Below are 27,581 nucleotides of genomic sequence, written 5' to 3'. Positions count from 1 at the left end.
GGCTGGAAGGCCAGCAGAGGACAGGGCATCTGCCATCGCTCCCCGACCCCCAGCCCAATCTAAGCACAGATCAGAGGGGCTATAAAAGGAAGTGGCAGAGAACATCCTTCGCAGGCAGAATTCAATCCTTGGCATCTCCAGCTAAAAGGGTCTCGTGGAGTCAGGCTGAGACCATCTCTAAAGCTGAAGGCCTGGAGGCAGCTGCTGCCAGTCAAACTAGAGACTATAGGCACCCCTGATTTTGCATGTGTTCAAAGAACGTGTGACTATGCATGCACGGGCCGTTTTTGGATCAGCCATAACAGGGGCGTAATGAGCTTATGTGTGCTCCATGATGTCCTGGAATGCAACCCCTGCACAAATCAAGGGTTGCCTGCACATGTCCCACCCACCCCAACCACCAATGGCTATTTTGGACTATAGCTGTAGTCCAAAATCTCTGGAGGGCACCAGATTGGTGAAGTTTGGCCTGTATGATGGAAAGGGGCCATCACTCAGCTGTAGGGCAAAAGTCTTGCATCTGCAAGGCTCCAAGTCTAGTCCTTGGGATATCCAGATAAATGGAATTGGCGTGGTGGTGGTGGAGAATCCTCTCTGCCTGCCTGTGACCATGCAGAGCTGCTGCCAGTCAGAGTTAGCGGCCCTGGGGTATGTGGAACGACCGGCCAATGCACTGGAATGCAGCTGCTTAATCTTAATCTGGCCTTTCTTGCCTATGGAGCTCAGGCAGGCTGCCCCACCCACTCCTGCTTGCTATCTTATCTCCACAACAACCCTGTGAGGTAGGCTAAGCTGAGAGAGAGAAAGAGAGAGAGAGAGAAGCCCTGCTCACCTTCCGCCTCCACCTCGGCCCGCTCCTGCTGCTGGAACTGCGTGAAGAGGATGCGGGCTCTCCGCTCCAGGTCTGAGCCTGGGATGTTGAGCCGCACATAAATTATCAGCTGCTTCAGGCAGGCGTAGTCCGGAGGCTTGCGGAAGTCTTCGGAGTACTGATCCAGCCAGGCACCCAGGATAGACGAGATGGTGCTGAGGAGGAGGAGGAAGAATAAGAAGTTGGGCTTCCTCCACAAGCCAGGCCAATGGGCGTTTCAGAGGGTTGCATTGCACCCAAAAAGGGGAGGGTTGACCTTTAGCCTTGAGAGGTGGGGATCCTCCGGCCCATGGACCTAATTGCTCCACCCATTTTGACTAAGTCCCATGCCCTATGTATGTGACACCCCAGGTACGGAGACAGGTAACTCTGCAACTGAGTCAAAGGGGGCAATGGTCGCTGATTGTCCACACGGGCATCTGACATCAGGGTGATATCAGGTGACTGACAGATTGGCAGCCCCAGCGCGTGGGGAGGCGGCATGGGAAGTTGAGGATCTGTGGTCCTCTGGCTGGATCCAATCCTTCACCCCCACTTCCATGCCTAGAATCCAGGCTGAAGAAGGGTTCCTCACCCCTGTTCTGGGGTAAACCAGTTCTGAATCTTTTACTGTGTCTCTCTCACACACACAAAAAATATTGCCATGCTGGTTAGAAATCTGAGGAAGTCGCCCAGCACTCCATCCCTGCTAAGGTATCCAAGATGGTAGCCTCCAGTTGTTGTAGGACTACAACTCCCATCAGCCCCTACTAGTTTGTTCAACGGCGAGGGAATGATGGGAGTTGAGGTCCAATGATGTTTGGAGAGTACTACCTTGGCTACCCCCTGTGCCATCACTCACAGGCCAGACACTTACTTTTTCAGCTCCAGCCTCTCGTCCACTGCATGCCTGGGGTGATCTCCATTGACCTGGAGGTGCAGTTTGCCATATCTAGAGGACCAGGGAAAGCCAATCAAAGCTTTGCGATGCACACAAATACGTTTCAGGGATTACTGGACGCCCACTTGCCCCCAAAACAGTTCCGACTACCAGCACGGTCAGGCTGGTGGAAACTGTATTATTGTTTCACTTCATTTATGAATCACCCCCATGAGCTGTCCCACAAAGCAATTTAGAATAAAACAACATTGCATTGGGTAAAAAAAGAATAAAGATTCTCATCCTCATCCGTGGTGGATTTCGTACAGGGTTTTGAGAATAACCTTTCTGAGGTAATAACTGCCATTTTCATCAATCACTGTTTATTTCACCAATGAATTGCTCCTCCTCATCCAGAAGAGATTTACCAAAAAAGCAATTGTGAATATAAAAATGGTTTAAAACCAGGGCTCATCCATCAAATCAATCCAGTGGGGTTCAAGATTTTGGAAGGCTTTCATCGTCAGCAGGTACCGAAAAGACTGTAGGGAAGGCACTTGTCTGATATGCAATGAAATGGGGTCCCAAAGGCTCAGTGTCACCCCACTAATGGCCTAATTTTGATGGACAGGCCTCCTGGTAGGATGGCATCTGCAGAATGCCTTCTCCTGCAGAATGCAGTGATTGGCTGACTATTACTATTATTGCATTTATAACTCACTTTTTCCTTCAATAAGCACAAGGTGGTGTACATGGTACAACCACCTTCCTATTTTACCCTCACAACAACCCTGTGAGGTTGGGCTGAGAGTGAGTGACTGGCCCAAGGCCACTCCAGTGAGCTTCATGACTCCATAGGAATTTGGACTCTGCCCCCCCCCCCAAGGTCCTAGGCTGACACTCTAACCACTATGCACTGTAGCAGGGGAGGAGATCTTTTAGGTATCTGGAGGAGTCCACAGCAACTACCATGCTACACCACTGACTGCTCTTCCCGACAGCAGCTTGGACTCAGGAACTGGTGTCTTACCCCACAGAGCCCCACAAGAGAGAAGGCAGAAAATTACCTGTTCAGAAGGAGGTCCAGGACCTGCTTGGTCGTGGCAAAGGCACGGTATGTACAGAGGAAGATGGTGACGTAGGTGGAATCATTGCCTTTGAATGCAGAGACGAGGTATTGCACCAGCTTCTCCAGGGTCCCGGCTTTGATGGTCCGCACCTTACAAGTCTCGTACAGGTTTAAGGCCGACTCGTTCTCAAACTGTGAAAGGGACAGAGAATGACATGAGCCGCTGCTTCAAGGGGAGTTGTGGAAGCCGTTCTAGTGCTTTTCCAGCTGCACTGGCTCCCGATGGAGTACAGGGTCAGATTTAAGGTGCTGGTTTTGACCTTTAAAGCCCTTCACGGCCTAGGGCCCTCGTACCTACAGGACCGCCTCTCCTGGTTTGCCTCACAGGGGACCTTAAGGTCTATATATAGCAACACCCTAGTGGTCCTGTGCCCTAAGGAAGTCAGATTAGCCTCAACCAGAGCCAGGGCCTTCTCAACACTGGCCCCGGCCTGGTGGAACGCTCTGCCTCATGAGACCAGGGCCGTGTACGATCTGATTTCTTTCCGCAGGGCCTGTAAGACAGAGTTGCTCCACCTGGCCTTTGGCTTAGAATCAGTTTGATTCCCTCCCCCTCTTTCTTTTTCCTTTCTCCTCCTGTGAAGAGGCTGCATCCTAATGTTTTAATGTTGTATTTTAAACTTTTAAAATTGTATTTTAATCAACTTGTTTTTATTATTGGTTGTTAGCCGCCCTGAGCCCGATCTTGGCTGGGGAGGGCGGGGTATAAATAAAAAATTATTATAATAATAATATTATTATTATTGAGCTGTGAAGGTGGTGGGGGAGAGACATTACCCCTCCAGATGTTGCACCGGGTAACATCACTAGGAGTTAGTGCATCTCAGGTCCAACTTCCATGTATTATCTGAGAGGCAAGGCCTCTGCTTACATGCCTCCAGCAAAGGACAGTCCTGTTCCACTGGTCAAACGCTCAGAACAGCCCTGTAAGGCTGGCGACTTTAGTGGCCTCCACACCAGAGACAGGAAGTTGCACAGGTTCTGAGCTGACATCACAACTAGCGACCTCCAAGCTCATAAAAAAGTCACTTTCGGCCACAGTGCACTGTCTGTTCTTACGAAAAGCTGGAAGCCTTCACTTACCCCCAGCCATCGCTGCCCCTTGTTGGCTGTGTGGTGGAGCTGGACTTTCCGGAGCGAAATGCTATAGATCACGCCATCTTCCACCTCTTCTCCGATCTCCTGAGTGGAGCTCTGAAAAGGGATCAAAGAAACACAAAGAAATGAGCAAGTGGGCCTAGCAAATAAAACATATGCACTGTTTTCATCAGCTTCATGGGTACAAAATGGCAGCCCAAAAGGGGTTAGCTTAGGCATAGGCAAACTCCGGCCCTCCAGATGTTTGGGACTACAATTCCCATCATCCCTGACCACTGGTCTTGTTAGCTAGGGATGATGGGAATTGTAGTCCCAAACATCTGGAGGGCCAGAGTTTGGCTATGCCTGGATTAGCTGTTTTCTCCATCTCAAGGCTCCCCAGCCAAAAGGCGGCCATATTTCAAGAGAACGTCCAGATCACAAGAGCTCCACAGAACATGGTGGATGTCCCTTATTTTGAAATACTGCCCAAAAAATCCTGCGGTACAGGGGCTACAGCTTTTGACATGCCTACATTTTTTAAAGTTTAAAATCTATTCACTGCCATTGAATTTCAAACCAGGACAGAGCTGGGGGAATTGGGAGAATATTTGGAAATCTAAGAAAACTCTGGTAGGCACCATTAAATGCCCTTTTAACAGATAAGTGTCTGAGTTAATGGACTGGGGGGAAAATACACTTTGGAACTCCCTGCCTATTGACATCAGGCAAGTGCCTTCACTGTACTCTTTCTGGCACCTGCTTAAAACACCTTTGTTTAGATGAGCCTATCCACATATTTAGGAAGCAGAAACAAGTTCAATCTGTTTTTAGTAAATAACAATGATGAAAGATAAAAAATATATATATTGAAAGATGTTCCAGTAGCACCTTAAAGACAAACTAAGTAAAAGCTTTCTAGGTATGAGCTTTCGTGTGGATACACACTTCTTCGGATACTGTTTTAGGTTATTGTTATTTTAATGTTTAAGAAGTCTTACATTATTGTTGCTAATTGGTAATTTTATTGTTCTAATTTTTTTGGTAAACTGTTTCAGTGATGATGATGATTTTTTTTTTTTACCATCAAGCAGTGTATAAATTTCATTACAATTTAAAAAAAATTAAAAATTCATTCGCATGTTCTCAATATGCCAGGCTGCAAAGAATTTTCGCACAGAGGCTTTTCATTTGTGGAAGCTGGTGGCGAATGGTGTACTGCCACTTAACAGGGGTTGGGGTTACATGTCACAAAAGCAGGGGTTACAATAAACTGTTGCTGTGTGAATTGTTTCTGTTTAGATAGATTTCTAACTAATCAACCATGCTCATTTCCTGGATACTTTGTTCTACTTTTACTCACCACTCAATTTTCTCTGTGTCCCCTTCCCCTCGGACAAACAGCATTTTGTGGTTACCAAGAATACTCAGTTCTCATTGGGCTGTTTTTGTGTGTGAGGGGGTTTCCCTCAAGGTATGTTATTGTACTTCTGCAAGCCTTGAGATTTCCCCAGAGCATGCCACACACCTTCCTCATATTTCTTCCTTGCCCCATTTTGGAAACAGAGCTGTCACAATTCGGCATCAGAGCTTGCTATTGTTATTAAGAACTTAATCTACAACTTGATCTAAATTCACCAATCACCACAAGATTATGCCTGCAAAAATCACAGCAAAATAACTGGAAAACAATCAAATAGAATTTTTAAAACAACAACAACAGGAAGCTGCACATCTTACAACGTTTACATAACATTTTAGAAAGCAGTAAAACACATGAGATATTAAGTGCCCTGGAAAAAGTGACTTTATTTATAAATTAGTGGAATGATAAGATTGTTGTATTTTTTTCAGTGCTTTGTTTATAAATGTATAGTTATAGCTGTTTATTATGAGAACTATATGACTCCCCCCACTATAATAAATTTGTTCTCTTTCCACTATAACACCTCACCCTTAACAGATAATCAGCAAACTTTTTGAATAAATATCTTAATGGTTATGTCAAATATATCAAACAATATGCTTTCTTATATGAATGCCATTAAATGTAATCAAACTGTCACTCCCACTCTGTCTTTATAGTTGATGTATTCATACAAACTTAAGCGTTGTGCTTAGTTTTTGTAAATTTAGAAGAAATCACAGCACAGAAGTGGAATCTGCAACAAATAGTTGCAGCATTGAGAGCTCACGTTCAGGGTGCCAGCCAGACAGCGCATCCTCTTCCAGGATGCTCCATTCTTTCCCTCCTCCTGCATGATTTACATGCATGCCTCAACAGAACATAAAACTGGGAAAGTCTGTGTGTATGGACTTTTCTAGTGTTATTTCTCCAGTTTATAGATGATGCGATTTTGGGGAGTGGGAAATTGGAAACTGCCTTCAACCGACTCAGACCACCTGGTCCACCTAAGTATTGACTGGCAGTGGCTCTCTACGGCACAGCTTTCCAAACTGTGTGTCATGGCACGTTAGTGTGTTGGCTGCAGTGTGTAGGTGTGTCGTGGGAATGCTCCCTGTGCTACCCCCAGGGCTGGAAAGGGGATAGTTTAACCTCCAGTTTGGTAGTCAAACTGAATTACTGTGTCGCGAAATGAAGCATGTCTAGAAAGTGTGTCCCCAACATGAAAAATAAAAAAATGTCCTGTAGCACTTTAGAGATCAACTAAGTTTGTTCTGGGTATAAGCTTTTGTGTGCATGCACACAAAAGCTTATACCCAGAACAAACTTAGTTGGTCTCTAAGGTGCTACTGGACCTCCCCCCCCCCAACTAAAACAGACCAACATGGCTACCTACCTGAACCCAACAGGAAAAGTTTGTAAAGCTGATGCTCTACCACTGAGCTACAGCCTTAAGAGTGGGAGAGACTCCACAGGTCCACTTAATTACTAAAAAATGTTTGTTCCCTAATAATGAACTCAGTGTATGCACACTCCGCCCTCATGTCTTTAGAGGTGGGAGTAAGCAAATGTTTCCCTAAGGTAGGAACTCTGCCCATGCTCAGAAGTGCCCCAGGTGCCAGCATCTCTCAAACAACATAAGCATTCATGCCTTGGGCAGGAAAGGGCTGTATGAGCTCAACTAGGTCCTGGAAGGTGGTAGTGGTGAAGTAAAAATGACCCCTTGACAGGAGGGGTGGAGACCTCGTCAGGAGGAACTGAGTATGCATCTATAGCAAAAGAATCAGCCCCACAGCAGGGAAAGTTACAAAACAGTTCCCGAGCGCTGTTTGACAGAGGAGGAGGAGGAGGAAGGTTGAAGGAAGCCAAAACCACGGGAATGGTGGGCAGTTTCCTGGAAGGCCAAGACAGAAAACACACAAACCTTTCATTTAAGGCAATCAAAAAACAAAAACAAAACCCTTATCTTCTAGAGAAGGCACAAAAGCAGGTGGCAGCTTGAGCCGGGTCTAGACCATAACCTCTTATCAAATGACAATATGACAGATACAGAGCAGCATTTGCGGAGTCATTTTATATATATTTAAAAAGTCAAAGATACTTAATGACAAATCCCAAACAGGTAAAAATTGAAATGTAAAGCCTGATTTAAAAAACCCCAAGAGTGTGGTTAGCATGCCAGACTAGGACCTGGGAGGTCAGGATTGAAATTCCCACTCAGCCATTAATTTCATTGGGTGAATATAGCCCAGTTGGTTAGAGCAGGCATAGGCAACCTTCAACCCTGCAGATGTTTTGGCCTACAACTCCTACAATCCTTAGATAGTAGGACCAGATGTCAGGGATGATGGGAATTGTAGTCCAAAACATCTGGAGGGCCGAAGGTCTCCTATGCCTAGAGTGTGGTGCTGATAACACCAAGGTTGCAAGTTTGATCTCCATATGGGACAGCTGCAATATTCCTGCATTGCAAGGAGTTGGACTGGAATGATTATTCTCAGGGTTACAATTCTATGATCCCATGACCTTGGGCCAGTTACTCAATATGAGCCTAACCTACCTCACAAAGTTGCTGTGAGGGTAAAATGGAGATGTGAAGAACTGTGTAAACCACCTTGAACTCCTGAGGGCGGGGCGGGGGTGGGGAGTTGTGGAATATAAATGCAAAAGAAAGAAAGAAAAAAAGAAATGAAGCTCTGCAAAATTGTCTGTATTCAGAAGAAAATTGCATACAAAAATGTGTATGGTAGAAGCAATTTTCATAAAAACGCTGCTGGGTTTTAATGAGGACTTTTAAAAATAATACCGCAAATTGATGTGGAAATCTGGAGGAGTGAACTGAAGATTTGGAATACAGTATGAGTAACCAAGAGAAACAAGAGACCACACAAAATCTGACTCACAAGCTGCAGAACGCAGATGAGTTGGCAGATGGGAAATGGTCTCTATCTCTCTCAAACCAACTCACCACGACATCATCTTTTACTCCTGAAAATGAAACCTGCTCTTGCCTCAATCATTTCCCCCTCTTGACATCAGAAACCCAGGATTTGCCCGCTGTCTAGGGTGGTAAAAGCACCCAGCATAAGCCAATATCTCAAGGCTGCAGGTACAATAAATCAGAGGATCTCACAGGTTCATCACTGGCGTCAGCAGTTTGGTACAGTGGTTAGTGTGTGTGACTAGGACCTGAAGACCAGGGTTCAAATCCCCACTCGGCCAGGAAGCTCACCTTGGGCCAGGCACTCACTCTCACGCTGACCTACCTCACAGGGTTGTTATAAGGATTAAATGAGGAGGAGGAGAACTATGTGACCACTTTGAGCTCCTTGAAAGAAAGGTGGTCTGTAAATACAAGGAAGGAAGGAAGGAAGGAAGGAAGGAAGGAAGGAAGGAAGGAAGGAAGGAAGGAAGGAAGGAAGGAAGGAAGGAAGGAAGGAACTTGCAGGCTGCTTGTACAACCCTCATTTCACCAACTGTGAATTTCCATCGTGGAGGCTGTAAATCTTCATGGGACACAGACATGAATGAGACGAAAGGGAATTCTTGCTGGCTTCAAAAACTGTCATAAGGGATTTCTAGTTTATTACAGTGGTACCTTGGGTTAAGAACTTAATTCGTTCTGGAGGTCAGTTCTTAAACTGAAATTGTTCTTAACCTGAGGTATCACTTTAGCTAATGGGGCCTCTCGCTGCCACTGCACCACCACTGCATGATTTCTGTTCTCATCCTGGAGCAAAGTTCTTAACCTGAGGTACTATTTCTGGGTTAGCGGAGTTTGTAACCTGAAGCATCTGTAACTAAAGTGTCTATATCTCGAGGTAACACTGTATTCTATTTGTATCCTCTAAACAGAGTCAGGTGGCATCCATGGTTCTCCATTTCTACCCCCACAAAAACACTGTGAGGTAGGTGTGTGTGTGTGTGTGTGTGTGTGTGTGTGTGTGTGAGAGAGAGAGAGAGAGAGAGAGAGAGAGAGAGAGAGAGAGAGAGAGATGGTAACCAGTCCAAGGTCACTGAGTGAACTTCACAGCTGAGCAGGGAAGATCTGAACCCGGCTTTCCCACATCCAGGTCTGAACCTCTAACCCAGAGCTTTCCAAACTTTTCATGTTGGTGGCATACTTTTTAGACATTCATCATGTTGTGACACAGTAATTCAGTTTTACTAGCAAACCGGAGGTTGAAACCGGAGGTTGAAACTCCCGGGAGGAGTGTGGGGAGCATTTATGTGACACACCTACACACTGAAGCCAAAACACTAACGTGTCGCGACACACGGTTTGGAAAGCTCTGCTCTAACCGTTAGACCATCTTGCTTCTTGTTTTTCTAACTCAGATCAGCAATCTGCCTTTGTATGTTCAGGAAAGGGAAAAACAAACAGACACGTGATCAGACATCTGGGGTGGGTGGGTGTCAAGCTGAATCAACAAGCCAGGCCCCACCCTCTGGACAAATGCCAGTCCCTTTGGGTCAGGTCCCAGTTACCAAAATGAAGTCGTCACTAAGGGAAACTCATTGTGTTTATCGACCCTCTCCCTCCCTCTCTCCAATACAGACTGTAGAGGGGAAAAAGACAACTAAGGTTTTGATACAGCTTGAATATCTCTGAATGGTTTTACATGTTCCAGAACAAAATCTGAATAAGCTTCCTGTATAGCCACACTGTGTAAACAAAGCACATTGGTCTAAACTGACTGCATTCCAAAAGTTATGGATTCAAATCACCCATGACTTCACAATACAGTGCACTCCAGAGGTCTGAGATAGGAACACGCTCCCCAATAAGTCGCTCTCTCCATTTTGACTTAAAGGTGGAGTGTCTGCTTTTTATATGCAGAAGGTCCCAGGTTCAATCCCCAACGTCTCCAGTTAGGGCTGAGAGAGACCCCTGCCTGAAACCCAGGAGAGCTGCTGCCAGTCAGTGTAGACAACACTGAGTTACATGGATACCAATGGCTCAGTAAAGGACAGCTTATTATGTTCCTATCTCAACAACAGCCCTGGCAATTAGTCCCTGTGTCCTGTGGTATCTTCTTTCTGGTCAGAAATTAGCGTTCACATTAACTTGCTTTTGGAAAAATCCTTGATATTTGTGGAGGTTCAAGCATGCTTAAATTATATGTGTGGTGCGAGGACCAACAGATGGACAATGAAAGTGGACCCCATGACACCTGGATGGGGGGAGGGACACCTGCCTTGAAGCAGCACATGAGAGAAGGATCTATGGGGTCTTGGTGGACCACAGGCTGAACCTGAGTCAACAATGTGATGCAGCAGCAGCAAATGCTATTCTAGGTGTCTAGTGTCCTGATCAAGCGAAGTACAGTAATAGTACCACTCGATTCTGCCTTGCTCAAACCAAACCTGGTATACTGTGTCCAGTTCTGGGCACCTCAATGTAAGGATACTGACAAGCAGGAATGTTTGCAGAGGAGGGTGACCAAGATGATCAAGGGTCTGGAAACCAAGCCTTATGGGGAACAGTTGGGTCTGTTTTGCCTGGAAAAGAGGAGACTGAGAGGAGATATGACAGTCACCATCAGATATCAAGATTTGTCACATGGAAGATGGAGCACGCTTGTTTTCTCCTGCTCTGGAGGGTAGGACTTGAATCAATGGCTTTAAGTTACAAGAAAAGAGATTCCCACTAAACATCAGGAATGGCAGTAAGAGCTGTTTGACAGTGGAACCTCCCTTGGCGGGTTCTGGGCTCTCCTTCAATGGAGGTTTTTAAGCAGAAGTTGGATGGCCACCTGTCATGGATGCTTTAGTTGAGATTCGTACATTGTAGGGGGTTGGACTACATGACCCTTTGGGTCCTTTCCAATTATAAAGTTCTATGAACCCCATTGGTTGCAAAGAGACTTATATTTAGAATAATCTAGTCCAACCCCCCTGCAATGCTCAGGATCACAGCTATTTAAAGTTTGGAAGGATAAACACCCACCACCTATTAGAGCTATGAAGATCCTGTGGCCCCTTGTACATTTGAAGACACAACTGTCAATCTCATTTGGACACCTATACATTTGGGCATACAGACTGCCTGCGTTAACTTACACACATAAATCAGAATCAACTAGGTATTTTTTTATTGTCAAGTGTCCATTGACAATGCTTCTTTTTCTTGATAGAGTTGCAAAAATTGAAATTAAAAAGGCGGTTCTTATTAATAAAGTCACTCTGAAGTGGCAAATGCTTAGTTGGCAAAGGCCGTTATCATGAAACTCGAAAGCAAGAATGGAAAGTTGACTCGGCAGTTATGATGCAGGCTCAACCTCACGAGGTCCCCGGCTGCGAGGAAAAGCCCCAGAATGGAAAAAGCGCTCACTCTGTTTCCTTCCCCTTTTGCAAAATTTGCACAGCCCATTCATATATATATATATATAGAGAGAGAGAGAGAGAGAGAAACGGAAGTTAATGAACAGAGCAATAGAAAAATAAGAAAGCCAAGCATCACGCAATACTGGCAAAACTCATTGCCTGCCTTGGGGTTTTTCCTCTTCTTTTTCTGGGAGGTTGTTCCAAGCAAAAGCTCTTTTGCTGAGCACGTTTGTTCTTTGATTCCTTCCCAGAAATGGGGAAATCAAAACAAAGCAGAAACAGGAACAGCTGGAAGTCTCAGCTTGGCACCTGAGATAATATTTCTGGGTAAAAATCCCCCCCCCCTTTAAGTCATTTTATAACTTACCGTATTTTTTGCTCTATAAGACTCACTTTTCCCCTCTGAAAAAGTAAGGGGAAATGTGTGTGCGTCTTATGGAGCAAATGCAGGCTGCGCAGCTATCCCAGAAGCCAGAACAGCAAGAGGGATCGCTGCTTTTACTGCGTAGTTCTGGCTTCTGAGATTCAGAATATTTTTTTTCTTGTTTTCCTCCTCCAAAAACTAGGTGCGTCTTGTGGTCTGGTTCGTCTTATAGAGCGAAAAATACGGTACCATACATAAAACAAATAGAAGTTATAGCTATGGATGAAAATTAAATGATAAAAAACAAAACTATAAAACTGGCATGGGGTTAAAATAACAGTATCCAAGTCATGAGAGAGAATAAGTGACGATGCATGTTATCCACATATAAAGAATATTAGTGTTATTGGATTATCAAGTGTAGTTCCAGCCTGGCTGATGACGAAGGCCATCTTGAAAATGATCCTTCCGCTGTCTATGTAAGAAAGGAATGCCAAATGATATAGAAGGAAGTGCTTGGAGGTTCTAGTCCTTGTCAAAACCTCAAATTATGTCTAATTTTCTCCATTATAAGCTCTATTTCAGAGTCAGCAGCACCAGGCTTCCAATGTAAGATTTTGGGAAGATTTCCATTGAGTTGCAATTCTGAGATAACATTTCTGATCTGGGACTGCCCATAAAGGAACTATTTTCTGCCCTTATTGTCGCCTTGTGATGGTTTTGTGCCAACAGGAGTGAGGGGTCCTGCTCATATTCGTAATGGTGAATCCTACGCACTTGAGAACTTAAGAAGATTTCTGGATCAGGCTAATGGCCCATCTGGTCCAGCATCCTTTTCTCACAGTGACCACCTGGATGCCTCAATGGGAAGCCCACAAACAGAATCTGAGCACAATAATAATATTCTCCCTTCCTGTAACTCCCTCCAGCAACTGCTATTCAGAAACATTATCACTTCCAACCATGGAGCCACAACACAGACATCATGGGCAATGCCAATCAATAGCCCTCTCCTCCATGAATTTGTCTAATTCTCTTTTAAAGCCTTCCATGCTGGTGGCCATCGATGCCTCCTGTGGGAGTGAGTTCCACAGTTTAACAATGTGCTGTGTGAAGAAGCCCTTTCTTTTATCTGTTCTGACTCTTCCAACATACATCTTCCTTGGACGCCCAATGTTATAAGAGGAGAGAAACTTTTCTCTATCTACTTTCTCCATACCACATGCAATTCTATAAACTTCCTACGTGTAACCTTTTGGTCACCTTTTCTCTAAACTAAAAAAATCCCAAACGCTGCAACCTCTCCTTATAAGGGAGTTGCGCCATCCTCTTGATTATTTTTGTTGTCCTTTTCTGAAACCTTTCCAACTCTATATCCTTTTTTTTTTTTTAAGGTAAGACGACCAGAATTTGCTTTATAATGCTTATATTGTTGATGCCATGCCCTCAGGGACATCACTTAGGGAATGAGTGTCAGGCTCCAAATTCGCAGGGTAAATTACCCACCCACTTAGCCACCTCCTAGCACTTCCTATATGGTAAGTTAGTCACAACCAACAGGTGGCATGTTAACTTTAAGAGAATTTCAGGATCACTCTGAATTCAGCCCCTTGACAGTTTGCATTCACCACTGCTGAAGAAAACAGTGTCCATCCTAAAAATAATTTTTAAAAAAAAAAAAATACCACGTAGAAAACATCAGATGGAAGATCAAAAGTTAAAGTCTCTTCTGCCTCAGCCAAGGATTCCCTCAATTTTTCACAGCGCAGCAGAAGGACAAGAGTGTTTTTAGCAAAAAAGGCATTAGCCACTTTGTGGCTGCCCAATCTCTCCCAGAGAGCTTCAATGGGGAGGAGAAGAGGCGAGAAGTTCACCATGGGAGGGTTTGGTAGGTGTGAACAGCATAAACCACACAAAGCTCTTTGCACGTTGAGCACAAGGCCCATTTCACAAAGAGAGGGCAACATGTCTCAGCCAAGAACTGCAGCTGACAGTCCATACGTTTCAGAAGGCTGCGGGTGTGTATGTCAAGGATGCTGGAGCCTTTTTCAACCCTAGGCCACATTCTCTTCCGGGCAACATTCTGGGGGACACATACAAGTGGTGCACAAGGCCAGAGGCAGATGCAGGGAGAGCAAAAATAGTGAACTTTACACACACACACCCCACACCCCTCTATTCTGCATCCAGGCAAGCAAGCTGCATGATTAGAACAAGGACATATCCCACCAAGGCTAAAACCATTAAAAGAGGGTGTTAGACAAGGCCAAGGAAGAGATCTTGAAGGCCAGATATATTGGTCCCCAGGGCCAAAGTTCCCCCTCTTCTCTAAGTGAACATGACTTAAGAGAATTCTGCTTCCAAAATCAGAAACTCACAAAAGGATTATCACAGATTTTTAGAGTTTAGAAGACATTTTGAAGTCTGACCTAAATGCTTAGGTCTACAATGCAAAGATATCCAGATTTTTCCAATGTGCCTGTACTATGATGGGGCCGTATAAATAATTACCATCGATTTTGGCTACATGGCTGATGCTGAAGAGAGAGCTTGGAATGGGGCTAGGTAATACAGGTGCGGTAGCTGCGGTTTTAAAGTGGATTCTGTCCAGAATCTCAGTGTATTGAAAGCAAGCTATTAAAGGGACAATTGTGGGCCTTGCTGGAGCTCTGCTTAAGTGCCCATTAGTCACCGAAAACAAATAATGAAATATTATTACCCTGCAGGTGCTTAGGGAGGTTATTTTTAAGTGGAGGAGCAATCCAGACAGAAATCTTGCTGCAGTTAGGTTTGTTCCTTTCGTCCTGAAGTCGATACAGGCCAAATCAAATGTAAAAGGTGTATGTGTACAGTGGTACCTCGGGTTAAGTACTTAATTCATTCCGGAGGTCCATACTTAACCTGAAACTGTACTCAACCTGAAGCACCACTTTAGCTAATGGGGCCTCCTGCTGCTGCCACGCCACTGAAGCACAATTTCTGTTCTCATCCTGAAGCAAAGTTCTTAACCTGAAGCAATATTTCTGGGTTGGCGGAGACTGTAACCTGAAGCATATGTAACCCGAGGTACCACTGTACTGTTTTAGACACACATGTGGAAGGGGGTGGAGTGAAAACTGCTCCTTTGAGAGCAGTTTTCTCTGTGTGTTGAAACCTCCCTGCATGTGGAAAGCTAGTAGTTTCAAACACACATACCAAGAGGGCTAGCTTTCTCCAAGCGGGAAGATTCAAATCACACACGCACACCTGTTTGGATTGAGACAGAACTACCCCTGCGAGACTGTGTGTGTATTGTTTCTGTTTTCCTAACACCTTGACACTGAGGGGAAAAAACCCTGAAAAGAAGGCTTAGCCATCTTGGATGAGTCGCACGTTCCATCAAGCTTCCATCACTGTGATTAGCACCTTTCATCCTCTGTTACTCTATTGCTGCAGGCTGCAGTGACTGTTACTACGGCGACAGTATTTTTAGGATGACACATCACTCTGTGCAGGGAGTTAGTGATGCCAACTGTAACAATGATCGGAGCCATTGAAAAGCCATTAAAAAACCCCACACATTTAAAATCCTCTTGGGCTGCAAATTCACAAATCCCTCCTCCCTTCCACTGAACAGTTCATCTGGGCCTGCTTGCTATTCCCCACACTGCAAAGTGTGTCAACACCATACATTTCTATGTATATAGGAAGATATACACACATCCCTAATTCCTTCAGCTCTGATTCAGTTTTCACTCAACACAGAGACAGAAAACTTCAGCGAGCAGCAGCAGCTCTTACATAAGCTGTGACATGACTCAATTTATAGCTTCAAAAATATCCACACAATGTGTACTCGATTTACAAAAAACACTCTGTTTTCTCTCGGACAGAAATTTAAAGAGAAAAGAGAAAAAGAGAACTATTTGCAAAGTTTCCTTTTTCAAAATAGGAACAAGCCTGCAGTGTTGACAAAAATGAAAAAGAAAACCACCCACATTTTTCCATACAAACTACAGTCTAGTCTGATACAGAAACCATGAGTTGTTCCCCAAGACTATCAAATGAAGTTCACTTTTCCAAGGTTTGTTTTGCTGCCCTTGTTCCAGGCCTTTGTAGTTTGAGGAGCAATCTTCCCTGGGTCTCAGATAGGGATGTCTCCCAGCCCTACCTGGAGATGCCAGGGATCAGACCCGGGGCCTTCTGCATGCAAGGAAGATGCTATTCTTTGTGTTTGTGGTGGGTTTTGGCAACAAGCAGCCACCATTTATCTTTCAACAGCAGCAGCATATCAATGCTAACACAAAAGCCACAATAAGCACCAAAGGACTTGGCAAATGAGGGGGAGGTCCCTAGAAAATCACCTGCATATCCATTAAGGAGCCCCAGCTAGACCCATAATTATGGGCAAATACTGGTTGCACATGCAAGAAGAGAGTGTGGGGGCAAAATCCATATCACCACCCAAAACATTGCAGAATTATACATGGTTCCATCTTGGCAGCCCCTCTCTCTCCCCCTACCCCCACCCCGAGTTAATAGCCTTCAGAGTGAAAGAGAGAGAGACAGACAGTGGATTTTTATTGAACTTTATCTACATAACAAAATAGAACTTCTTGGAACAAACACATAAAAGCTAAAGCAAACCAGATCAAGGCTGGCATGTGATGTTGTTACCGTGACAAGAAAATACGGTAAAGCCGGTTATCCACATTATTTGCAATAAGTTACAGAAAGGTAAGTGGGGGGTATTGTCATAAAAGGCTTTCATATTTTTAAACAAAATAGGAGCAGGAAATTCTTTCAGTTCTGCCTTCCTTCCTGCCCTCGGAGCCAAGAAAGAAGAGTCCAAAAGGCCTATTAAAATGTTTTAGCTTAGAAGGCAGAATAAAGGGGGGGGGGTCAGCTAGCATATTTGAGAGGTCAGTTGCAGACGCAGTGCAGCTGGTTCGCTCATCCAAGGGTATGATGAGCTGGCGGGGGGGGGGGGTCACCAATGTTTTGGGGGCCCCTGAGCACAGTAGCTAACTGTAGAAACTATTGCACTACAATAGATCACTTCTTTCAAGACATGTTTCAGGGTTGGGAAAGGGATCCTGTGGGAGCCAAGATCTGCCATTCACCTTCTGCTAAACTTCACCTCTCCTTCCCCACAGGAATCTGCCTTATACAGAGGCAGACCACTGGGTCCATCAATCTCAGTATTGTCTACACGGGCTGGCAGTGGCTCTCCATAGTTTCTGGCAGGGAGTCTCTCTCCCAGTTTTACCTGGATGTGCCATTGCTGAACCTTGGGACCTCAAGGCACCTCACAAAAGAAGTTCCCCCTAGCTTTAGCAGGGTTTCCAATGCAACCCCCTTTCTGCATCTGGAAGGGGTCTGCATGCAATCCTGCTGAACTGAACAGGATTCAACCCTTGCCCATCAGCTGATGAGCAGGTGGGTTTAATCCAGCTTTTGCGGTGCACCCCAGTTCCCAGCAGGGAGATAGCAACATGCAGGATTTAACTCTGCCCTCCCACCCCGTCAGATGATGTTAAGAGTGATATCAGCAGGCTGATTTGGAGCTGTCCCCACACTTTATAACAACCACACACACACACACACACACACACACACGGATGTATACAAGAAACCAAACATCTCCCCCACAATGCTTTCATCCCTTCTCATTTTGGTGGGCGAAAATTCAGCAGCTGAAGGGCCTTTTAAAAACCAGATTATTAAAAAAAAGCAGTCGTGTGATCTTACATCAAATGAGTCATTGAGTGAAGAGAGGGATTAGGAGGTAAATCTCCTCCCTGCAGGTGCAAACTGGAGGAAAATAAAACTGGAATTTTAAGGGAGCTTGGTCAGGTTGAGTTTTAAAGGCCCGTTCAAGAGGGTAAGCAATGGCATAGCATGAAAGACATGAAACCCACCAAAAGGAGCCCTCCATCAACATACCTGAGGGCAATCACTTTTAAAAGATGCTCAGCCTCTTATGCACCCTGAAAATTCCAGTTCGTTTTAATTTATTAAAGCGCCCACCCTTCACCAGCAGATCCCAGGGTAGGTTACAACAATGTAAAATTCAGAATTCATAACAGTTAAAACATATTAGGCTACATGGTTTTAGTAAGAACTGTAACTTTAAAGAACTGGTGCCTTACGTGTCATGTCTTTTGGGGAATTGGGACAACTTAAGTTCAGTTTTGGTATCACGAGACAAAGCGAGGTGGCAAGCTGAAGGCCAGATTTTGAACACCAACTTTGTATTTCACAACTATGCTTTAGTTGTAAAAAAAAGTGAACCCGGCACTATCATTCTGAAAAGGGGAATGTACAGGTCTTATCAGCACATTTACACATTAGCCAGCTTATAAGCTTGAGAGGACCCTCTTGGCTCCTCTCTGCTTCTAACCATGACCCTCTGCACATGATGTTCCAGGCAACTGTGCAAGGAATCAACCAGAGCTCAGTGGCAAAGTTACGAGGTTCAATCCCAGGTAGAGCTGGGAATTCCCCCTGCCTGCAGCCAAGGAGAGTTGCTGCCAGTCAGTGTAGACAACACTGAGGTAGATGAAGCAGACTTTTTTTTTCAGAATGAAGATCAAGGCAACAAAGGGGACAGTGGGCAGAAAACTGCATCAGGATCCAGAACTTATTTCTGAGAAGCAGCTTACAGTTATCCAGGTCCTACCTCTACAACTCCTAAGGACTATAACACTGGCATTTTAAGTTTACACATTTACACATACACCGTTCAGAACCCAGCAACTGCATGCCCCCAAATTCAGCTCAGGCACGCAGAGGGTAAGCCACAAAGAAGCAAATTCCTTGACTCCCCCGCCTGTGACCTTCAATTCACACGCGCTGACTAAGCGAGACATCAATTGCGCTCCATTTAATTTAAAGCTGGAATCCCATCAGAGAGAGACAGAGATAATAAAGGCAAGGGAGTGAAGCTCACTCAGCTGCACAGATCTGGGCGCGTGTGCTGCAGAATTACTGAACACTTTAGAAATTATAGAACAGAAACTGAAATGTGTGTGAGAAGAGTACAGCAAGTGGGGATCTTGACAGACAGGCAAAGTAGCACCTCAGCGGGAGAAAGTGCTGGAGGAGAAAGCAGAAAGGCTGAAGGAAGAAGGGTGGCGGCCATTACTATGTCAGAAGACCACAGCTGCACCACATGACTTAGCCAGACAGAATAGTTGTTGTCTACAAATGTATAAATATGTATTGCTTTGCCTTTCACCTGGAAGGCACTCTCCTATCTGCCTAAAGGATGTGAGGAAGTAAGTGGCATCCGCTGCAATGTTTTTAATAAAAATGTCCTGTTTGACTGACAAACTGGGGCCTGGGTTATTCTAGCCATGCAGGCTGAACCCATAGGTACTGGGGGGGGGTGACACCCCCATCCCAATACCTCCCCAAAACAAGTCGCTTTTTGGAAGAACAGCCTTCTGCCACACTGCCAGCTTAAAGGACACACGTTCTGAGAAACCGCTCCCTGCCTGCGGTGATGAAATTCAGAGGAAGCACTCAGTGCAGCAAGCTTGAGTTTCTCCTCCGCTGCTGCCAGCAAAGCACTTTTACAACAGCACCAACAGATCATCCTCTTTCAAAGCACAGAGCCATTCATAGTCTTCCTGGCAGAAGCAGGGCGTGGGCATCGAATGGGCACTGTCTCACCTGGGACCACCCCACCAGCCCAAGGCACTGGCCAAAAGAGGGAGATAACAAGTATTATGACAACCGACAGTTTCCAAGGGTGCCGAAAGTTGGTAGGATTCTTTGAGGGGGAGCCATGGCTGTTTAAAAGTGGCACCAGAATGCTTAAAATGTAGGGGGTGGATGTGACCACAAAGGACGGAGAAGAGAGAGGGGTGTGAGTTGGTGGGTATAGAAACTGGAACACTCTACAAAGGCAATGTTTTCATTTGTTGCTCGGCTCACTTTAGCCTCTGGCCCTGCCCACTACTGGCATGTGGCCCCCAGAAGATTGTCCAGAAAGTAATGTGGCCCTCAGGCTGAAAAAGGTTCCCTCAATCCCACTGTGGACGGTGGCTCAGGTAGTGAGAAGCAAGGCAATCAAGCTGAGCTAATAGAATCCACATCACACATTTAAAGCATGCTGCTCCCACCAGAAAAATAATGGGAAAGTGGAGTTTCCCAGCTGCAGAACTACAATTCCCAGCACCCTAAACCCAAGTAAAGCTCCCAGGATTCTTTGCAGAAAGCCAGAAATGTATGGTGTGAAACACTCTTGTTCTTTACTTTAAGCGTCATGGCTCTACTCACCCCCACAAAGAATCCTGGGAACTGTAGTTTGTTAAGGAAGCTAAGACTTGTATTAAGACTTATATCCTACCTTTCTCTCCAAGAATCTCAAGATGGCATGCGATGTTCTCTCCCCCCTCCCCCAGCCTCATTTAATCCCCACCACAACCCAGTGAGGTAGGATAGGCTGAGGGAGGCTGTGACTGGCCCCAAGGTCATCCAGTGAGCTTTATGGCTGATTTGAACCCTAGTCTCCCAGGTCCAACACTCTAACCACTACACCACACTGGCTCTCCCAAGCTTATGTGTCAAGTGACCCATAAATGGATCTAGTAATAATTATAATATACGTAAATACCAACCCAAGGCTACAGTTTAAATGTCTTGATGGGTCACTGCAGGGTATTAGAAGGGTAGCTAGGCTCAGCTGACCACATTGGGGTCAAGGAGCTTGGTGAGTGGGTCACCATGAGCAGCTAAGCCTGCCAGGGCCCACTGATGGAGGGGTTCTTGGGCCAAGGCCTTCTCAAACTGGGCGTTGGCCCCACTGGGTCACTGCTCCCAAGTATGTGGGTATGCGTTATTCTCTGGAATGTACTCCTTCATTTGGAGCAGATGGGTGTCATTTGGGGTCAGTTCTTCCAAGTCTCTTTTCCACACCTAGTTCCCGACATCCGTGCAGCAGAGACGGGTCAGTGAACGGCGGTAACCCCGTTCAATGTTTCCTCTGTTCGAATCCTCCATTTATGGGAGAAGCAGCTCATTGTGCAGACGGACCGGCCAATCAGAAAAAGAGGAAGGGATTTCGCTCTCTTCGTCGTCGTCCCCTAGTACGGTGACCCAGTAAACAGCTGAAGCAGGAAACACACAAGAACAGTCTCCATTGAAAGGAATAGATTGAGGCACCCAGCATGAAGCTGTTTGGAAAAGACCAAGGGGAATAAGAGGGGAGCTTTTGTTTGCTGGCTACGTCCAATCTCTCCTCCACCCACACAGCCACCCACAGCGGCCACAGCTGACGTGAGGTCCCTTCTCCAGCAGGGACAAAGCTTGCTTGCTTTTTCCAAAATTCTCTCGCGCACCCTCCCCCCACCAGACCCTAAGAGCACCCCCCTTTGAATTCCTGGGTGAAACATTCCCAATAAATTTTCTTTCAAATATGCTGGACACGTAGCCAATATTTGCCATCCACATTCCAACATCTTTATACTGTACTGGGCAAACCAATACAAAATATTTTTCTGCACCCCAAATGAATAAAACCAAGCAACTTTAGACAAGGGATTGGGAACCTTAGCTTGCAGCCAGGGGCCACTTTCCCTTCCGGACAAGCTTCAGAGGGCCAGATGCCAGCTGTGGGCAGGGCCAGGGAAAACAGAGGGCAGAGAAATGAATGCCTTTTTTTAAACATGTTTTCTAGGTAAATACACATGTTTACACCCCCCACCCCACCCCGCTCTGTATCCTCCATCCTGGCAAGGCAGAGACATTTGTCAGAGTTTAAGGACACATTTCCAGCCACGCAAAAATATTTGGGCTGCAGGGCTCATGCAGTATTCCCTGCCCATGGAAGGCTAGTGCATCAAAGAGGCAGTGAGGCTTAGCCTTCTTCCTGACATGCTAGCTTTCTAGGCATGAAGGGCTTTGAGTGCCATCTGGGACTCCAAAAAAATTGTGTGTACAGGTGTGCAGGGGAGACAAAAGGAGGGAAAGAGGAATGAAGGGCTGCACTATCCTCCGCCCCCCAAGGCAGCTGCAAAAACCTCACTGCTGTGGATGGTTGTCCTCTTCCTTGCTCTTTTACCTCCAAAGCTGGTTGCCCGAAGGGACCACAAAGGACTACTCAGGGGGGTCAGGTCCAGCCTCGGAGGCTGCTAGCTGCTGATCAGTATGGCAAACGTTTGTCAAAAGCTCCCTGTTAAGTTACCAGTTCACAGCAAACAATCTAACAAAAGGTACACAGTTTACCACAAGAGACAAGAATTCAATAAGGAAGCGTAAGTCTGTTGCTAGGGGCATGGAAGCGGTTCTGCCACCACCCAGAAACCTGTCCGGCTGCTTCTCTGAAAGAGGAATTCCTCACTAAGGCGGGCGTAGGGGGTGGGCATAAGTGAGATGACTGAGCTCCTGCTAGTCTAGAACAGCCTTCGGCAAGCTGGCACCTTCCAGAGGTTGTAGTCCAACAATCTCTGTAAGGTGCTGCGTTGACAAAGCCTGTTCCACAAACTATGACCGTGAAGGACCATCCCATCAATCTCACTGCCCAGGAAGCAGAACTGGGAAAGGTTTACAGAAACCCAGCTCCCATTTAAGACAAGTTCCTAGTCCTCATGATGGCACCCAGCAGGCACAATGCTTCATTCATCCTTTCTCCTTGTTTAGCAAGGCTGAAAGAGATTCAAAGGCGGTGGGGAGTGGGGAAGAAAACAAATGTGTGTGTGTGTGTGAGAGAGAGAGAGAGAGAGGGGGGGGGGAGAGATTTTATATGTACGTGTGCATGCCTTTTGCTTCAACGCTGATATTTTCAACTTCACAAACAGAATGAAAGAAGTTACAAACGAAGACCTCTCCCTTCCCATTAAAGAGTCTCTGACTTTGTTCAGCTGCTAGGTATTAAAATGTAGTCAACACTCGCACTCTAAAAATAAAAGGAGGAGCCAGCATTCCGGATTAAGTCTCCTCCAGTTGTTCCCCTCCAGACGCCTGTGGCTATTCTTCTATAATTTTTGCAAGTCAAAGCAAAGATGAACTCTCTCGCACTCCCCCCCCCCCCGTGCCAACATCCGGCACACCGCATACAAAACTTGGCCTGGTTTGGCAGAATCCAAGCTGAGCTCTCTGCCCCCCCCCCGCAACACACACACACACACACTCCTGCTTCCTTGAACAAGCACAGGCAGAAAAGGCCTCAGGAAGAAATAGGAACTGGGCTGACAGCTGCATCCGTGATACAGAACAAGAAGGGTGCCCATCAACCAGCAAGAAAATGGTCCATTGCTTCCTTCGGGGAACAAGGTTGGATGCTTTGGATTGGAAACAAAGCCAACACACCAGCCCCGTAACAACAACAACACAAAACTAAAAAGCTTGGGGAGAGAAACAGATCATTATGAATACTGAGTCCATCTAGTTCAGTGGTTCCCTAAGTGGACAGTGGGGTTGTCTAGGGAGGTGCTAAGAGCAGGGCCAGCCCACCCACAAGGCAAGGTGAGGTGACAGCCTCGGGCGGCAGAATCCACCTGGGCAGCAGAACCATCTTTCTTTCCCCCCTTGTCCCTGATGCATATCTTCCCTAGGTGACTATCAGACTTTGAAAAACTGGTATCACTAGATCAAGTTAATCAACTTTGTTGAAATAATTAAATTAGTTTCAATTGGATTATGAATAAATGTGCAATTAATAGTTACTGTTTTGAACGTTAACGTGTTATCTTCCTTAGTGGGTCATGCAAACTACTATTCTGAATATTGCTTTTTATAGGGTGGAATAGGGGGCACTAGAGATGAGTTGATGGAACCAAGATGGCGGTGGCCCGAAAATGTTTGGGAACCACTCATCTAGCTCATTTGTTTCCCTTGTGTTATGAGCCACTGTTGCCAGATCAAGAGCACTGCAGACCCTGAGTTTTCAGTGAAGTTGAGATTCCAGTCTTCATGGTTTCCAAATAAAGGGGCTGGTTTAAACAGGAAGAGAGGGTGCTGACTTAAATTGAGCCAGGTCACTACTTCATCTAGCTCACTGCTGTCAACACTGGCAGGCAGAGGATCTCAATGGTTTCAGGTCAAGGACATTTCCAGCCCTACACACCAGGGTTTGAACTCTGGGAGTTTTGCATACAAGATTACAAGTTTGTATGGCTTCATAAGTGCAACTGGTAACTTATAACCGGTAACCGGTAACTTACACAACTCCACAGTGACTGCCCTGTAAAACTGCCCCGTCAAAACTGTTGGGGCAACACTGCCATGGCAGCAGGGATCACAATGTTTGTTAGCTAATTAGCAATCCCCTGGCATGTAGGAATGAGCCTGCACTTTCAGGCCTGGCAAACATACATTGTGTGACCATTGCAAAGTTACCCAGGCCAACCAGGTTGCAAGACTACAACCTGTTTGAGTCACCTGTAGATTACATAATAATACTTGAAAAGAAGAACTGGAAGCACACATTGGACTGGATGCTTTTTGCTGCTTTTTTATTATAAAATGCTGCTAATCTTTATCTGATAGACTGTTTGCAACCTCACTTTAGGTCTTTCGACATTTTTGGTTCGGCAGCCGATTTGATGGCAGTTTAGAGACAAAAAGTGGCATATGTATTTTAATATTTTAAACTTTTCTCAGCAATCCTTACACCCACGGTTGCTGGGTCAGGAACCTTCCAGACCCTGAGATTTCAGGGCCCAAACCTGGGATTTAGGAGCTGCCCTGGTGATGTCACAAGGGACAGGCCTTGGAGACGGAGGTTAATTGGGTGAGGGGAGTGAAGTCCCCTCCCTAGTGCTCTCTCCCTATTGTCTATGCTGGGTTGAAGCTTGTAAGCTACATGCAGTCTTCATAAGGCCCACTTCTCACCCGTTCAAGCTGACCACCTGTCAGGGGCAGGCAAACATGGAAACTTCAGGTCAGATCTGGAGGTCTGGCAACCCTACTTCCTACTGTCATTATTAACTTTCAGAAGAGATTCATAAATATTCCCATTTACCCAGGCATTTGGTGGCTGGAGAATACTATTCCTGGCAGCCTTGAGATATTTGGATGGAATGTTTTAAAATGTAATTGCTTTCATCATGTTTTTAATTGCTATTGTTTTTGGAATGTTTTAATCACTTTCAAAATGCTTTTGCTTTTAAATTGAGTATCTTTTTGCTGCCCTGGGCTCCCAAGGGAGGAAGGGCGGGATATAAATTCAATAAATAAAATTGTGTTGCAACGTTGACTGGTATTATCCCCATTGCGTTGCCGAGAAGGGAACATCTCATTTAATAACGGTTTCTATCTTGCTTTCCATACAGTGACATATTTGCTCATCTGTTAAGACTTTCTGGGTTTTTAATATTTAGTTGAATGACCTACTCTCAACGACTGCAGCTGAATGAAAAAATCCAGGATCTGAGGTGCTCATGTACTAGCACCCTATAAAATCTATTATGTCCACCAGGGGCTGCTTTCAAACAGATATGTTTTGATTAATCAATATCTAAATCAGTGGTTCCCAAGCCTTTTCAGGATGCCTCCCCACTTTGTTCCTTCAATTCATCCCTGGTGCCTCCCACCCTATAAAAAGCATGATTAAGAACAGAGGTTTGCATGACCCACTAGGGAAGATGATATTAACACACAAAAATTCAAAAGAGTAACAATTAAGTGCACATTTATTCACAATCCAATTAAACCAATTCAGCTTAATTCATTCACCAAAACTGATGGACTTGATCCAGCTTTTCAAAGCCTGATGGTCCTTTGCACCTCTGGCACCCCCTTTATCTTAGCATCCCCCTAGCATCACCACCCACTTTGGGGACCACTGATCTAAATTAACAATAGATCAATGAATAATAACAGTCCCTCAGTTCATCCAGGGTGGGGCAAGAGGTAGCCTACCAGCTAACAAAATTTGGGGGACTGTGCTCCAGGCTAAAAGCATCATGAAAAGGTGGGTTTTAACAGTGAGTTTTAAAGAAGGAAAGGGGGGCAACAAATCAAGACATCATAGCAATGGCAGACCACTCCCATCATAAGCAAAATCTTGTAGCACAAATCAGGGGAATGGCCCTCCCTTCTGCTCCTCTTTCCACTCACCCCTTGAGAAACAGAAATCCATTCCCAGCTGTTAGTAATGAAGACCAGTTCTCTATAAGCCTGCCTAGCTGCTGTTGCCAGAACGTAAGGAGCAAACGCATGACCCATCCACACCGGAAATTAACAACAGACCCACCAGGAGGCGAAAAGACCCACCCTCAAAAGGGGATAAAAAGAAAGGCTTGCAAGTTACTTCACACAACACATTTTTCAGTACCATGCTGGACATTCCCCAATATGAGATGGTTTGTTTGGAGTACACACCTGCATGCTTGGATATTTAAGGCCCCTTCCCTGAATGCTGAGCTTTCATTTAAGCCAAACCAAAAAATATGGTGATTGAGATTGGGGGGCGGGGGGGGGGGGAGAGAGAATGCAGTTGGTATGGTATCCCACCTTGGTAAGGAGTCAAGCCGCTTCTGCTTCCTGGTTGTCCTGGCCAGTGAATTCAAAGACACTGGAGTGGTTCACAAAGCCCACAGGGACAGGACATGGCATTTGCCTTATTTTACACACACACACACACACACACACACACACACACACACACACACATATACTGTGTGTGTGTGTGTGTGTATATATATATATATATATATATATATATATATATATATATATATATATATAATCTCCTTATACAATACACACACAAATTACGGGGGTGGGGAGACAGAGAGTTCTATTTGCTGCTCTGCATTGATCTCCTCCTTTCCTCTCTGCATGTCTTAAGGCTCCACCAAACCCAACAACTACTGTATTTTTCCATATATTGGACGAGGTTTTTTTGACTCAAAAATCATGTCAAAAAACTAGGGTCATCCAATATACAGATAGTGGCATTGGGGGGGGGGGCAGAAGCTGTGCACCGCCAGCCAGTTCACTTCCCCCGATGCCGCTGCACGGTGGGCGCTCCCTGTGCGTGCCTGATGTCGCTGCGCACAGGAAACGATCTAGGGAGTGTTTCCTGCCCGCAGCTGCGTAGGGGGAGAGGCTCAACATCTTTGGGCTATCTCCCCTCATTTTCCTAAAATTGAGTCCCCCCAAATGGGGGGAGGGGGTCTTATACATGGGGGCATCTTATAGACGGAAAAATACGGTATGTTTCTAGTCCTTATGACTAGAATATTAATTTTTAGTGAAAGGGCCATAGCTCGGAGGTAAAGCATAAGCTTTGCATGCAGAAGGTCCCAGGTTCAATTCTCAGCACCTCCAGGTCAGACTGGGAAGACCCCCCTGCCTGAAACCCCTGAGAGCCACTGCCAGTCAGTGCAGACAGTACTGAGCTGAATGGACCAATGGTCTCTGGAATCAGCAGGAGGCAGTTTCCAATGTCCCTAAATAAGAGTGGGGAAGTGAAAGGAGACAGAAAACACTGGACACTGGCTTTATAAGAGTTCAGACCACTGGGTCCACACTGACTGGCAGTGGCTCTCTTGGGTTTGGGGAAGAGGTCTTTCCCAGCCTTACCTGGAGATGCAATTGGGGACTGAACCTCTGGCC

At 45.6% G+C, this 27,581-nt stretch overlaps 1 protein-coding gene across 5 annotated transcripts in view; it reads right to left on the bottom strand.

The window, feature by feature from the left end:
* The window catches only part of RALGDS (ral guanine nucleotide dissociation stimulator), a 93,213-nt gene that overhangs the window by 18,091 nt on the left and 47,541 nt on the right, over positions 1–27,581 (bottom strand). For all 5 annotated transcript variants that reach the window (XM_081897160.1, XM_081897157.1, XM_081897159.1 and 2 more), the window contains exons 2-5: positions 3,943–4,053; positions 2,798–2,991; positions 1,728–1,802; positions 833–1,026 (exon numbers count right to left, since the gene is read on the bottom strand). In XM_081897160.1, coding sequence (XP_081753286.1) covers positions 833–1,026; positions 1,728–1,802; positions 2,798–2,991; positions 3,943–4,053 — 574 coding nt within the window. The remainder of the gene's footprint in view (positions 1–832; positions 1,027–1,727; positions 1,803–2,797; positions 2,992–3,942; positions 4,054–27,581) is intronic.

The sequence above is a fragment of the Podarcis melisellensis genome, assembly GCF_964234715.1.
Source record: "Podarcis melisellensis genome assembly, chromosome: Z".
Taxonomy (NCBI): domain Eukaryota; kingdom Metazoa; phylum Chordata; class Lepidosauria; order Squamata; family Lacertidae; genus Podarcis; species Podarcis melisellensis.
Note: the sequence above shows the minus strand (reverse complement) of the source record. Positions and strands in the feature narration are given on the sequence as shown.